The 13,842-nt window shown below is 45.5% G+C and overlaps 1 protein-coding gene across 5 annotated transcripts in view; it reads right to left on the bottom strand.

Moving 5' to 3' along the window:
- Positions 1–13,842, bottom strand: part of MGLL (monoglyceride lipase) — a 124,880-nt gene that overhangs the window by 95,743 nt on the left and 15,295 nt on the right. The window contains exons 1-3 of one of the 5 annotated variants that reach the window (XM_075938803.2): positions 6,261–6,716; positions 5,364–5,514; positions 4,681–4,819 (exon numbers count right to left, since the gene is read on the bottom strand). In XM_075938803.2, the coding sequence (XP_075794918.2) occupies positions 4,681–4,819; positions 5,364–5,373 (149 nt within the window). In that variant the 5' untranslated portion in view covers positions 5,374–5,514; positions 6,261–6,716. Of the gene's footprint in view, positions 1–4,680; positions 4,820–5,363; positions 5,814–6,081; positions 6,146–6,260; positions 6,717–13,842 lie in introns of those variants that run through there. The other 4 variants (XM_075938804.2, XM_075938806.2, XM_089781213.1 and 1 more) reach the window with 4 other exon arrangements.

Here is a 13,842-nt window from a genome sequence, read left to right as displayed (position 1 = left end):
ACGTGAAAAAAGCACACTCCTGAGTCCCATAATTAAGTTGACCAAACCCTAGGTGTAGACAACACTAAGTAGATGGAAGAATTCTTCCGTCAACTTAGCTTCTGCCTCTTAGGGAGCAGGATTACCTACAGCGACAGGGAAACATAGATTCATAGAACACTAGAACTGGAAGTGACCTCGAGAGGTCGTCAAGTCCAGTGCCCTGCCCTCAAGGCAGGACTCTGTACAGCAGTGGTCCCCAACCTTTTTGTGGCCAATAGCACATTCCTGTTTTCAGAAGAGTGTGGCGGGCACCAACAGTTTTTCAAGGGGCGCCATGCGGGGCTGCCGGGGGTGGCACTGCACATGTGCCGCACACCTGGGCTGGGGGCCATGCATGCGCCAGGTGCCCAGGGCCAGGAGCGCAAGAATGGCTCAGGCCGGCCCTGGTCACTAGGCGGGCGCACAAATGCCTGGCGGGCGCCATGGCACCCGCGGGCATCGCGTGGGGACCATGGGTCTAGTACAGTCTAGACCATCCCTGATAGGTGTCGATCTAAGCTGCACTTACTCATGGCTGTAGTAAGTGTCTGTGCTGAAACACTACAACAGTGCATTTTCAGCCGTTTAAAGTACAAAATCAACATTTTCAAACATGTCCTCTCACTATAGGGTGTGTCAAGGTTTGGGGGCCTGACCTGACAAGCACTGGAGCTGATTTTTTTTTAGATGTGCTGAGTGCCCAAATTCCATGTGAAGTCAGTGTGAATTACAGGCACTGAGCACTTCCGAAAGCCCCCATTGTCTCAAGTTTGTGCATACACACACGACGGCATCCAAAACCTCTGGATGCTTTTGAAAGTTTATGGGCCTTGCTGAAGGCCAGCACGTATCAGTGAATGCTAGGAACAGAAGAACATGGGTTTTTTTTAACTCTCATCTTCATTTCTACACAGTCAGTCAGGGACTTAGCCATGCTATGGGTTTTTCTTACCTAAGGACTACTTTGTAACTATGGTAGGGTTCTCTTAGATGCATGATGTCCTGCACCTAGTGCTGTGTCTAGGTGCTTCGAAAATGCAAGTGAAGAGGGGATTTAAATATCCTGTGCTTCATTTGCATAATCACGTCATGGCGCTCTTACACAAAAGCGCCATTTCAAAAGTAAAACCGTGGTCTAGATGCGGTTCTTTTGAAAATGGCAGGCTTTACAGGATTTTACAGGATCTTTCGAAAAAAGATCCCTGCTTCATTTGCACTTTTGAAGCACCTCATTTACATCCCTCTGTGGACAGAGGGATGTAGTCTAGACACAGTGTAGATGTCCTGGTATTAATGACTAGCTGATACTCCAAATGCTGCTAAACTGTCCTGAACTTGCTCTGCCACAGTCCATATATTGGTAAGCATCTGATGCCGAAGATTTAACTATTGTCATTCTACATAAAATATGCCCATTGTCCCACTGTGATGAATGAATCAGTATTGTTAACTACACTAGCATGTCTGCACCCTTTCCTCCACATTCTCCTACGTGTTAATGTGGCCTCTTCATTACATAAGCAGTTCAACAGCTTCATTGATAATAAAACAGGTTCAACAAGTTGAACAACTTATAGGTGTTACACAAATGCACCAGCCTTGGCGTTTGCACAGAGAGATGAACAGGACAAAGTAACCGCTCCAAAGCTTTCCCAAAATCATATCCCACCCTACACAAATGAAAGGAAAATGTTGCCACCTTCCTCTTCCCTAGCTCCCTCTATCTATTCCCGTCCTCTGCTGTAACATAAGTGTGCTTTTGCCTGGCAAGTTCATATAAGGTCACTATCCAAATCTCTCTTCTCAACAAAACAATAAAGATTCTCTATGCACCAGTATGGACAGAGGGTGCTCAGTCCCATACAGGACCAGACCCTCAGTGTTTCCTGTAAACTGTGCATTTGGACAGCCACCCAGGAGAGAGTCAAATGCTGCCCAGCTGATTAGCAGAGTGCCCACAGCTGGAAGCATGTTTCTGTTGGTGGTGCACATCTGCACTTGCATTGGTGCACAAAACAAAATTTATTTTGCACACAAATGGAAAACATTTGAGGGAACATTGCAGGCCTTATATAATTCTAAGCAGGAGATCCTATACATGTCTCATTTTCCTGATCATTTGTTAAAACATTGCAGGCCTTCAGTCCACTGTAGCTCTTATTTCCTCTAACATGCCTGTTTCTAGGAGTAAAAGATGGGCACTTTGGAGGGGGCAGTAGCTGTCACCTGGCCCTGGTCTCAGGGGGCATTTAGCTATCATTTGGAGTATGGCCCCAGGCTAAAGGATTTTAAAAAAAAATTTTATCTTTGGAAAATTTCCTGTCTCTTTCCCCTGGGATGGGATCAACAATAGTAAATTCTCCACCAGTGGAACCTAAGTCAATGCTAACCTTTGGACACCTGCAGTTATCTAAAGCCCTTAACTGGGATTTGATCAATGAAAGGTTCTGTTTGAATACTACAGCAGCACATGTTAATATCGAGGTTCCCAAAGCAAGTCAGCAGTTAAATAAGACTACATTTATTGTAACTAAAATAATTGCAACAGTTATCCTCATCAGTGTTTGAAACAGAATACATCTATAACAGGCTGGTAAACCTTCCCTGAGGTTTCATGATCTCATTTTCATTGAATGTTTAAAGTTGGATGAAAGTGACTGAGCTTCTACATATAAAAGAGAAAACTCTGGGATATTTCTGAAGGGAGAAGGAGAGATGTATTTTCTCTCTCTCTCTCACTCTCTCTCTCTCTCTAGCTTTCTGAGAGCATTTGTGACAATAATACTGTATCCAGGTACTAAATTGTTACTCAGTTACTGTATTTACACTCTCTCTCACACACACAGTAAGCAAAAGCTAAAAATACCCCCCTCACACACACACATATACTTAAGAGTCTCTTGTAATGAGCAGCACTGATCCTGTTTACTCTGTTGTCACAAAACTAGGGCAATCTCACTCTCAATTAACTACTTGGTGCACAGAGCCCCGAAAAGATGAGCTAGTGTAAGGAATTAAAACACCAAGTTTTCACTTCCACTTCATCATTCTTTCATTTCTTGATCAAAGGCTCATCTGCTCCCCACTAATTTTCTAAGAAATTAAACATGAAAAGAGAATGCAGTTCCACAACTGAGTGAAGAACACTGTGGGCAGTTAATGATTAATTAGCATTATAATACATGACAGGCTGGTTTCACAGAAGAAGCTTGTTTTGCTACTGAATTTGTTCTGTAGAGGAAATCTTTAGGCTGATGCCAGAACTATATACAAACCAAAGCCAAAAAGTTTCCTCCTGATTTTTGGAAGACATGATGGGGTTAGAAATAACTGCCTGGGTCGCTGCCTGGATCAGGTGATATTAAGCCAAGATAGTTATGTCATAGCCTGATCCTAAACCTGTTGACATAAATGGGATTGACTGTAATGAGCTTTGGATCAGACCCCAAAAATTTACCTCACAGGAAAATGTGGCTGTTACTTCAGGACAGCTTGTTGTGTTATCCCACATGGGCACCTCAGAAGAATTTATGTAATCCACATAACACTCCTGTGGTTTGGTAATGGTTATAGGAACTGAAACAGAAGGCTAGGTATTCTCATCCACATTTTTACTACTCAGCAAGGCACACTGATTGATCTTGAAACAGAAATATGACAGCTGGGACAGAAAAGTTTAATTTCCCACTGTTGCTTAGGCTGCCATTTCCCACCAATGATTTCTATCCCTGCAATGTAAAAATAAACAGGACTTTATTCCTGTTTGATTGCAGAAAAGACAAACAACAGAACAACAGATGCAGTTTCATATGTGGCTGTCTGTATAGCTAATGCTAACATTCATACATGTCAAGCCAGCATCTTGTAACTGTGATGGGCAGCTAGCATTGAGATCATAAATAGCTAGAGAAATACATAGGCAAGTTTCTACCACAATAGCATATTCATGCTTTTAAAAGCACATAATCTAACTCAGAACCCATTACAGTAAAGGATTATGAATAAATAAGGGATTACTTAAATTTATTTGTCCACATATTTGTCCACATTCCAACACTGAGTTCAAGCTTTGAAAACACAGCCAATTTAAAGTGGACGATCCATCCAAGTAATTTTACAACTTTAAATTTAGTCAGAGGTAAATTACATATAATGTGTAAAAACCTGTCATTGCACTGGAATTTATAGCACTGCTTTTATAGCTGAATCAGACCGCTAGTGTTTGATTTATTAACATACAAAATAATGACAAAGGCTGGCCAATGTAAGCCTGTGTATTTCACATATCTCTGAAAGTTGGTGATATCTGTTTAAAAATATCTATTGTTGCTGACAGGCATCATAGGTCTGATATTTACAAGGTTACTGAGATGACACCCTGCTCAACTGAGCAAGAAATGAAAGTAGTTGCAAATCTTTTAGACATTACTCAGGTAAGTAGTCCTCATTCATGCAAGCAGTAAGGCCTGCTCATGTGAGTAAGGAGTTGGAGGATCTAACCTTTACAATGGATGCTCTTCAGGGCAGGGATATGCCTTTTTACTTGTTCTGTAAAGCACCATGCACACCGGTGATGATGTATAAACTCTAAATAATAATTAAGTTACATTAATAGAGTCTTAGTTATTGAGGAAAAATGCATTGTTTGAAAGTTCTCACCTTGGAGTCCCGGCTGGTTTCCAATATCTGCAGAAAAGATATTGTCCATCTGCATTGACCATATGAGGAAGGTCCTGATAAGGGATATTCTGAGGACTCCGTCTTGGGGAATTATCCTCGGGCATTCTAGAAGAATGACCTATAAAGTGTTGAAAAAAACAGGACATAGTGTAAAGAGGAGCAGGAAAGACGCTGGCAGAAGGGTCTACAAAGTGCACACATTCAAGAAAGTCAATAAGCCAACTGACACTAATGGAAATGCTTTTCCCACCCCAACAAAGATCCACAAACTGAGCTCTCTCATCTGCTTCTTGCAACTGCACTGAGACTGAAGACTCACTTTTTTTTTTTTAATAAAATGCTCACATTAGTCGGGGGGGGGGGGGGGAGATAACCCAACCACACTGCTTCATTACGGCTTTTTTCCCCTTCTCCCATCTGTGTTTATTTGACATCTTTTTGGGAAACGGCTCTTAAAAAGAATATTTAGCGGCAATCAAGTGCAAATTGTGAAGCCCCACTCTGGATACAAGGAGACAGCTGCATAAAAGATTCATCTCTCTTAACGTCTCCAAAGAACGGCGAAGGATGCGCCGTAATGAGGTGCCTGGTGGCACCGTGTGGTTATTATGCTCCTTTCTGACATCTGAAAAAGAAAGCAGACAGGAGGATTCGCAGCAAACCTGTTTTCATCCTGTGCAAGGGTTTGCATCCCAGAGCGAAGCCGGCATTGCAAGTCAAATGCAAGCAGAGAAAACCTTTTGCATATCGCCGCTAAGGTTCATTAACACCCCAGCCGAACAGCCAGCACCCCAGCCCCAGATCAGTTCCTCCCTGTTGCAAAAAAAAAAGAAAAAAAAGGGAGGGGAGGGGACCGGAGGTCTCTTCGCCTTGCACGCTTCTGTGCTGGCTGAGATCAGCTCTTTCAGGCTCCTCTTCCGATCTCTCTTTAGGGAAACTCGCCCCGTAATTCATCACTTCTTGTTCATTTCATCACTTTTCTTAAACAAATCGCGTGTGTGGGCTGAGAGGGTGGTGGGAGGGGAGGGGATAGGGATGGCAAAGCTGCAGTCCGCTTCCCAGAAGCTGCTGCACACACACACATCAAAGGCACCTTGAACACAGGCAGCTGCGTGGCGACACTCGGGGGGGCGGGGGGGGGAGCTTGGACAGAAAGTTACTGCTGCCGCAGGTTGCTTGCAAACTTTCCTTCCTTCCTTCCTGTCACTCGCTGGGAAAGGACATGGGGGGGGGGGAGAGGAGAAAGTGGGATTCTCCGCTCAGCTCCCAGCTGCAAAGACATCTCGAGTGCCCCCCCCCCCCGCACACAGACACATACACACACCCCCAACTTCCCCAGCCGCCTCTCCAGCGGCGAGACCAAACAGAGAACGCGGAGACCTGTAATCTGCTCCAGGAGGCTTCAAATGTCAGCGACAGCCCAGCTTTCATAGGCAAATCTCCCCCCCCCCCCCGCCCCGGCCAAGTTTCCAATGCATCAGACCCCCCCCGGCTTCAATGCCCCAGGGCTCTGCGCTCCCCTGCCCGCTGCCCACGTGGGTGGCGAGGCTGCTCTTTACCCGTGGCTGGAACGCGCCGCGCGTTCGCAGCTGCCCGTGGAGCGAGTCAGTGGCCCCGGGAGCAGCTCGCTGCCTCCTCCATCCGCGCATCCGAGGCGGCTCCGCTGCCGCGTTAATCCCTGAGCGGGCGAGGAGCCGAGCGGCTCTGCAGAGAAAACCCCGGCTGGCAGGGGCCCAGGAGGGCAGGCGCACTGGGGCCAGCTGCGGGAGGAGGGTGGAGCAGCGGCAGCAGCTTGCGAGGCAGGCGAGGCGCCTGGTCTCAGGGCAGGTCGCTGCCCGGGGCCCGGTGGCCAGGCAGGGACCAGCAGCAGCCAGGCCCCAGTGGCTGTAGGAGACCCAGACCCAAAGGGGCTCTCCGAGGGTGCAAGCAGCGGCCTGAGTCCCAGGGGCTGAGCGGCGGGGCTGTGTCTCCTCCCGCGTGGCGTTCAGTCAGTGCTACAGAAACCAGCCTCATTTCTAGGCAAGCCCTGGGGAATCCCATGAGCGAGGCCGTTCCCACGCACTGTGCATTGCTCGCCTCTCAGGGCCCTTGGCCCCTACGGTCTCCCAGTTCCGAATAAAGGCGTTGCAGATGCAGCAGCCTTGCCCCACGCGCCAGGTAGCTGGCTCAAGGCTGGAAGGGGGTGCTCTGATACCGGAGCAATGGGCTTGGCACGGGCAGGCAGACAAGTGATGAATCGTTTGCCTTTCCAGTTCCCAATCTGGAGAGACTGAACCAACCGCCCTTTTTACACATTTCCTCCTCTTTGATTCCACCCCTGTGGTTCGGGTTCTTGTCTGATCCCAAACTGGAAGAAGCCCAGTTTGTTGCGGTGGTTCTGATGAGATTTCTGTTGTTTGGAGATGAACACGGCTCAACATTTTGTGAAGCCACTGCATCTAAACCCCAAAAGCCTGGATATTGCCCATAGTCCAGGTCAGTACCCCACCACCACCTGGTTGGCTCATCTGTAAGTATAGCCCTGCTCGTTTATGGCATATAACAAATGCTTAGGAAAGCTGTCAGAACTAATTGCTCTTGATTGAAAAAACTGCCTCCCAGGTTTAAAGGCAAATGTCCAGGTACTGAATTAAGGGCTTGATTGTGTTCTAATGCTGGCAAAACTCCTTACTTAGCATCTGAGTACTTTATATATTGCCTACCTCAAGAGTGCAGACTCAGGCCTTTAATACTTCATTTAATCTTTAATTTCTAGATTCTTACCTACATCCAAAAGCCTCCTGGCAGCTTAAGAAAAAGCAGCTCTAAAGAATATTTTTAAAAACTTGGCAACATGCCCAAATAGAACCCAAACTGTGAACAAAGAGAGGAAAGGAATATATAAAAAATCAATAACTACTAATACAACAGTCTCTAAGTCCAACCGGATGCATATGAAAGAGGAAATCAAAAACACATTTTATCTTATTGTCATTTATATTAAACTCCTTAAAGGAGTTTGTTTATTACAGATTGCAAAGGCAAAATTATATAGTTCCAGAAATGTTAATGTATGAAAAGCCATCCGTGGACATTTATAATGAACAGGATTCAGGATTCCAGGTGAGCCTGTATCCTTCTCAGAGCCTGGAGAACAGTATGTTCAAAAAGCGTATGATTTACTAGCTCAACTCCTCTACAAATGTTACTGTGTGTTAAGCAGCTATTTCATTCCACTTCACTGGTGGGTCAAGCAATCTTATGTATATAAAACACTATGTGCCCCTTTGGGTAACGAGGTGCTTAAAGTATAAATTATTATTATATGTATTTATGGCTACCATCCAATCAGTTGACATTTAGTTCAACAGCACTATGGGCCCAATCCTACATTCCCTGTATGCCCCTAAATTCACACTATTTCACAGGGAACTCTGGCTATGTCTAGATTACACCTCTCTGTTCACAGAGAGATGTAGATTAGGCACATCGAAATTGCTAATGAAGCAGAGATTTAAATATCCCATGCTTCATTAGCATAAAAATGGCTGCCACCTTTTTAAAAAAAAAAAAACAGCAGTCTAGACGTGGATCTGTCGAAAATAAACCCTTTTTTGACAGATCGTGTATTCCTCAAAAAATGAGGTTTGCAGGATCTGTCGAAAAAGGGTTTATTTTCGACAGATCTGCGTCTAGACTGCTGGGGTTTTTTTTTTTCGAAAAAGCTCAGTTTCGGAAAAAAGCGGCAGCCATGTTTATGCTAATGAAGTGCGGGATATTTAAATCCCTACTTCATTAGCAATTTCGATGTGCCTAATCTACATCTCTCTGTCGACAGAGAGGTGTAGTCTAGACATAGCCTTGGGATGTGCAAGGAATGCAGAATCAGGCCCCCCAGGGCCATTTTGGGAAAATTCTCTTTTGTAATTACACCTTCTGTCTCATGAAGAAATAAACAAGAGGTATCTGACTGTATAATATCTTCATGACTTCTGAGTCTGAAATAAAATTACTCCTGGGAAAATTGCATGGTTTGGGACTGAGGGATCTACCTGCCTGAGATCAAAACAACATAGCAGGGTCCAGCTCAGCAATTATTGCAGGCTAGTCTCCAGTGAGTAGACAAGGAAGATGTGAGTGTGTAGTGATTGCCAGATGGTAACATCATTTGCTTTCTCTAATCTAGGGAGCGATGCATAATTTGGAAATATATTGTGAATAAAATAAAATTCCTAATAAAAATAGAACTAGGCTTATTGACGTCTTCATATTAACTTGACATCAGCTGGTATTTATAAGGTGCCTTGTGACGGGGCAGAAGAGCCCCGCATTTCGGAGCACCCAGGGGCCGTGTGCCTGGCGGCCCTTGGGACAGGGCCGCAAGCCGCCGAGCTGGGCAGGTCACGGCCAGCCGCCCGAGCAGCCCCGACTCAAGCCACGCAGCGGTGCGCGAGGTGCTCCTGGGCGGCTGCGGCCGCAAGACATCCAGGCAAGCCGGGAAATCCCGGTGACATCACGGTGCGTGTGACATCACCCCGTGGCCACGGCGCCGGGCCGGAAGCGACTCCACGCCGGCCTGGGTGGGGCCCCGCCAACAAGCCGTGGCGCAGGGATTTAAACGCCGGCTGGAGGAGAGGGAGGGAGGAAGGAGCGCGGAGAGCATCCTCCCCCGTGACAGGACAACGAATGGGCCCGAAGCCGAGAAGGTAAGCTCCGACTCGGCGGGCCAAACCCAGTTGGGGAGAGGAAGCAGCCCAGGGCAGGCAAAGAGAGCCTGCGGGCTGGCGCGTTAAGGCAGACGCCCCGCCAGCCGGACCGGACGACAGTAACGTCCGAGTCCTTAGGGCCCTGGGCTGGGGTCTGTGAGAGGGGGTGGGCCCAGACCCCCCTCTCCCCATTGTGGGAGGCGAACCGACCTCCAAGGCGAGAGAGGCCGGTCGGCTGCAAGAATAACTGAACAGGAAGCCGGGAGGCAACCTACAGGGTGAAGGGAGCACGGGATTAAGGGCGAGAGGGAGGAGGGACAAGCACGCCCCCGACCAGAACGTTTACATGCCTCCTGAAAAGTTGTTCAGTGTAGGAAGGGCCAAAGCCTGCTTGCCATCATGGTGTAAGTACATAGAGATGTACCAAAAATTTGGCCAGAGAGATTTGCCCTAAAATAGGTCAAATAACAGAAAAAGAACTAGCACTGGAAAGACAAAATGGAGGGGAAGAGATAGAAGGTCTGAAAGACATTAGAAGGAAGGAGAGAAGGGTGGATTGAGGAAGGGATGCATGGTAGGCAGAGAGTAAAGCTGGAACAGAGATGGACATAAGGTTATCTTTGTCATTAGACTGCAGTCACAGAATGACTTTTTAATGGATTATTTCCTGGTAGCATGAACAGGTAAAGCGATTTTATAAGATCCTTCTGTTCTAGTTGACTGTAACAGCCTCATTAGTTGCAAAAGAGTAGTTTGATTTGAAAACTGGATTTAATTGGAGATTTTGTTAAACCATTTGCAATTCTGCTGAATAGGATCATAAAACAGCCAGCTTCACTGATGATGATTGATGAAAATTGGATCTCAGGAAGCAGAATTAGAACATAACAAATATCTGGATATGAAAGCATTAACTATAAAGATGAGATATCTTTACATAGGTTACAGAACACAGAGAGCAGGTGGAAGAGCAACAGGTGTAAGTCAAGAGAGCACATGGAGAACAAGAGATGGGGCACAGAGAAAAAAAGAAAAATTAAAATACAAGAGAAAAGATGATGAAGTGGTAATTGCAATCCATTTGTAATAATTGTTTTAGTTTTGCTACTCTGTTAGGCCAATTCTTTATTCCTCCCTATTCAGAGTTTAGTCATGAAATTCTTCTTCTTTTGTGCTTTCTATTTAAGCTTGCCTATTGGTATTAAAGGATAAGAAATCCATGTTTTCTTTGACTCTAAAATATGTATTTTAACTTCTTGCCACATTCATTAAAAACATAGACTTGGTGTCATGCAAACCGAGTTCAGGAAAAAATAATAAATTATAATCTCCCTGTTGATCATGTTCATGCTTAAAGATGGCCTCAAAATTTCAGACTGACTAGCTATCCTTTGGACCCATGTACCAATTCAAAGTTAGTTTTACTTTTAAAGGAGCAAAGACTTGGGAATCTGAAAACCTATTCCCAGGCTCTTCTATTGACTTGCTGTCCAAGTTTAGGAAAGTCACTTTGTCTCTGTTTCTCAATATCAATAATAATAATTAATAATAAATATTTTCAGACCATGGATTATGAGTGTCAAGTCATCTCATTACAGGAAAGAAAATTATTAATATTCATAAGAGTCCCTACTTATTTGCTGTATACAAGAGATTCTTTTTGCCAAAAGTCCGATCCTCATTGAAGCCAGCAACAAAATTGTGGCTTGGTCTATGTCAGTGGGCACCAACCAGTACTCTGGGTTCTATCGGTAGATCTTGGAGCCTCTGATAAGGGATTTTGGCTGGTTTGGCCGGGAAGCTCTCAAGTTGAGGCATTTCAATTGTCCCTCTATCCACTGTCATGCTGCTCCTGCTCTCTGCCTTGGAGCTGCCCCCTCAGGAGCCTCCTACTTGCTGTGCAGGGTGTGGGAGGGAAAAGAGGGGGAGAGGGGCACTGATGTCAAGGTGTCCTCCCTGCCTCCACTCCTGTACCCCATCTCTACACAGAGAGAAGGGGATGGAGGGAGCTTGGTAATGCAAATCTCTGTCTCTCTGACACACTCTGTGTGTGTGGCGAGGAGTCCTGTGGCACCTTATAGACTAACTGAAGTGTTGGAGCATAAGCTTTCGTGGGCAAAGACCCACTTCGTCATGCATCTGACAAGGTGGGTCTTTGCCCACGAAAGCTTATGCTCCTACACTTCAGTTAGTCTATAAGGTGCCACAGGACTCCTCGTCGCTTTTGCAGATTCAGACTAACACGGCTACCCCTCTGATATTTGAGTGTGTGTGTGTGTGTGTGTGTGTGTGTGTGTGTGTGTGATTCTCTCTATCACACACACTGTCCTTCATTCTCATATCCACACCGAACACATACGAGGGGGGGTTGTTGTTAACTTATTTAACTGCTTGCAAAGTGTGTTATTTTGCAGGTTTGACTGGTCTGTGCATTTTATAATTTTCATTTCTATCTAATGCTTAAATTTAATTCTTTGAGTTCTAAAATGTAACCTGTTGTGGCTGGAGTAATTATCCATGTGATAATTTTCTCTACTGGAAGTGGCTAGTTTGTCCCTGCAGCCGCTGAGAAAGGCAGAGGAGGGGGGTCACCACATGCTGACCTCCCCTGCTGACACCACTCTTACAGCTCCCATTGATCAATAACAGGAAATCGTGGCCAGTAGAAGTTGTGGGCTCAGTGCCTTTCAATGAGGGGCAGCGCATGGCGCCGTGGAGCCACTGCTGTACATGCCACCTGTTTTCAGGAGTGGTGCAGAACCACGGCAGGAGGAAGCCTGCCTTTCCCCCACTGTTCCACCACCCAGAATCCATCTCAGTTAAATGGTGCCAGCCAGGGCCTGTTTCCTGAATTCCTGTCCCAGCCCTGAACCTCCTCCTACACTCACCCTCCTGCCCCAGACGTGAATCCCCCTGCACTGAAACTCCTTTCCAAAGCTTGCACCCTGAAAGCCCTCCCAGACTCCAGTCCCCTAAGGCAAATAACAGAAGCCCCTCCCACACTACAGTCCCTTGGCCCAAGACCAGAGCCTGCACCCCCACCCCTACCCCAGCCTGGTGAAAGTGAATGAGGTTCAGGGAGGAAAGGGGATAGAGTGAGCAGGTTGAGGCCTCAAAGAAGGGGTGGAGCAGGGGCGGGGACTCAGAGAAGGGACGGGAAGGAAGGGAAAGGACAAGGGTATTTGGGTTTGGGGTAGATCTTACATTGCGCTTTAATTGAAAAAGTGATCTTGTGATTAAAAAGGTTGGAGACCACTGGTCTATGAATAAAAATTAGATCAACCTAGCTATGTTGCTCAGCTCTGTGAAAAAGTTTGTAGCCTCAGTGCTGTAGGTTGTTGTAGACATAGTTGGCTGATGGAAGAATTCTCCTGTCAATCTAAATGCTGCCTTTTAGAGAGTTGGTTTAACTATATCAATGGAAAAACGGCTTCTGTCAGACCATGTCTATGCTACAGATAAGATCGAAGAAGCCGCAGTTGATCTTCCGGGGTTTGTATTAGTGGGTCTAGTGAAGACAGTAAGGAGTAAGAGAAGTTGAAGGGAGAGTGTGCTCCCTTCAACTTCCCACAGTATGGATAGTGCTAAAATTCGAGTTAGGATACTTCGACTTAAACTACGCAATTAACATAGGTGAAGTTGTGTATCTTAATTTGAACTTATCCCCTAGGCTGTGTCCAGACTCAGGGGTTTTTTCGAAAAAAGTGGCCTTTTTTCGAAAAAACTTCACCTGCGTCTAGACTACAGCCGCGTTCTTTCGAAATTAAATCGAAAGAACATGGCTTTTCTTTCGACAGCAGTAAACCTAATTTCACAAGGAAGAACGCCTTTTTTCGAAAGTGCTCTTTCGAAAAAAGGCGTTCTTGAATGCAAACAGGGGTTTTTCGAAAGAGAGCATCCAGACTGCCTGGGTGCTCTCTTTCAAAAAAGCGGCTTGCTTTTTCGAAAGTTCCGCTTGCAGTCTAGATGCTCTTTTTCGAAAGAGGCTTTTTCGAAAGTATCTTTCGAAAAAGCCTCTTTCGAAAGAGGCTTGCAGTCTAGACATAGCCCTAGTGTAGACCAGGGCTATGGCTACACTAAAAGCATTACTGCAACATAGCTGCAGTGCTGTTGCTATTGCATTTATAATGTAGACATAGCCTCTACTTCAAACAGGACGGAATAAGGTGATCAGGATCTGGCCCTCCGTCTCCCTAAATACATAATTTAAAAAAATATCTTCTGTTTAAAAATACACTGCTTGAATATAAGTTTCAATCTATTTCATTAATGTTTAAAAGGTGACCCCTCCTACATATTGTTCTAATTTGAGAGCTGGCAGTTTTAATGAAATAAGCAATAAATGTTAAAACCCACAGAAGAATATTCCTACTGAGAATCAGAGGCATTGTGCTTACAGAAAACAAGAAGCAAACACCTTTCAAAGAGACAATTCAAAGATAGATGCCGAAACTTC

This window comes from Pelodiscus sinensis, chromosome 11, assembly GCF_052426305.1.
Source record: "Pelodiscus sinensis isolate ZL-2025 chromosome 11, ASM5242630v1, whole genome shotgun sequence".
In the NCBI taxonomy this organism is placed as follows: Eukaryota; Metazoa; Chordata; order Testudines; family Trionychidae; genus Pelodiscus; species Pelodiscus sinensis.
The sequence above is the reverse complement of the archived record's forward strand: the minus strand, read 5'-3'. Positions and strand labels throughout refer to the sequence as shown.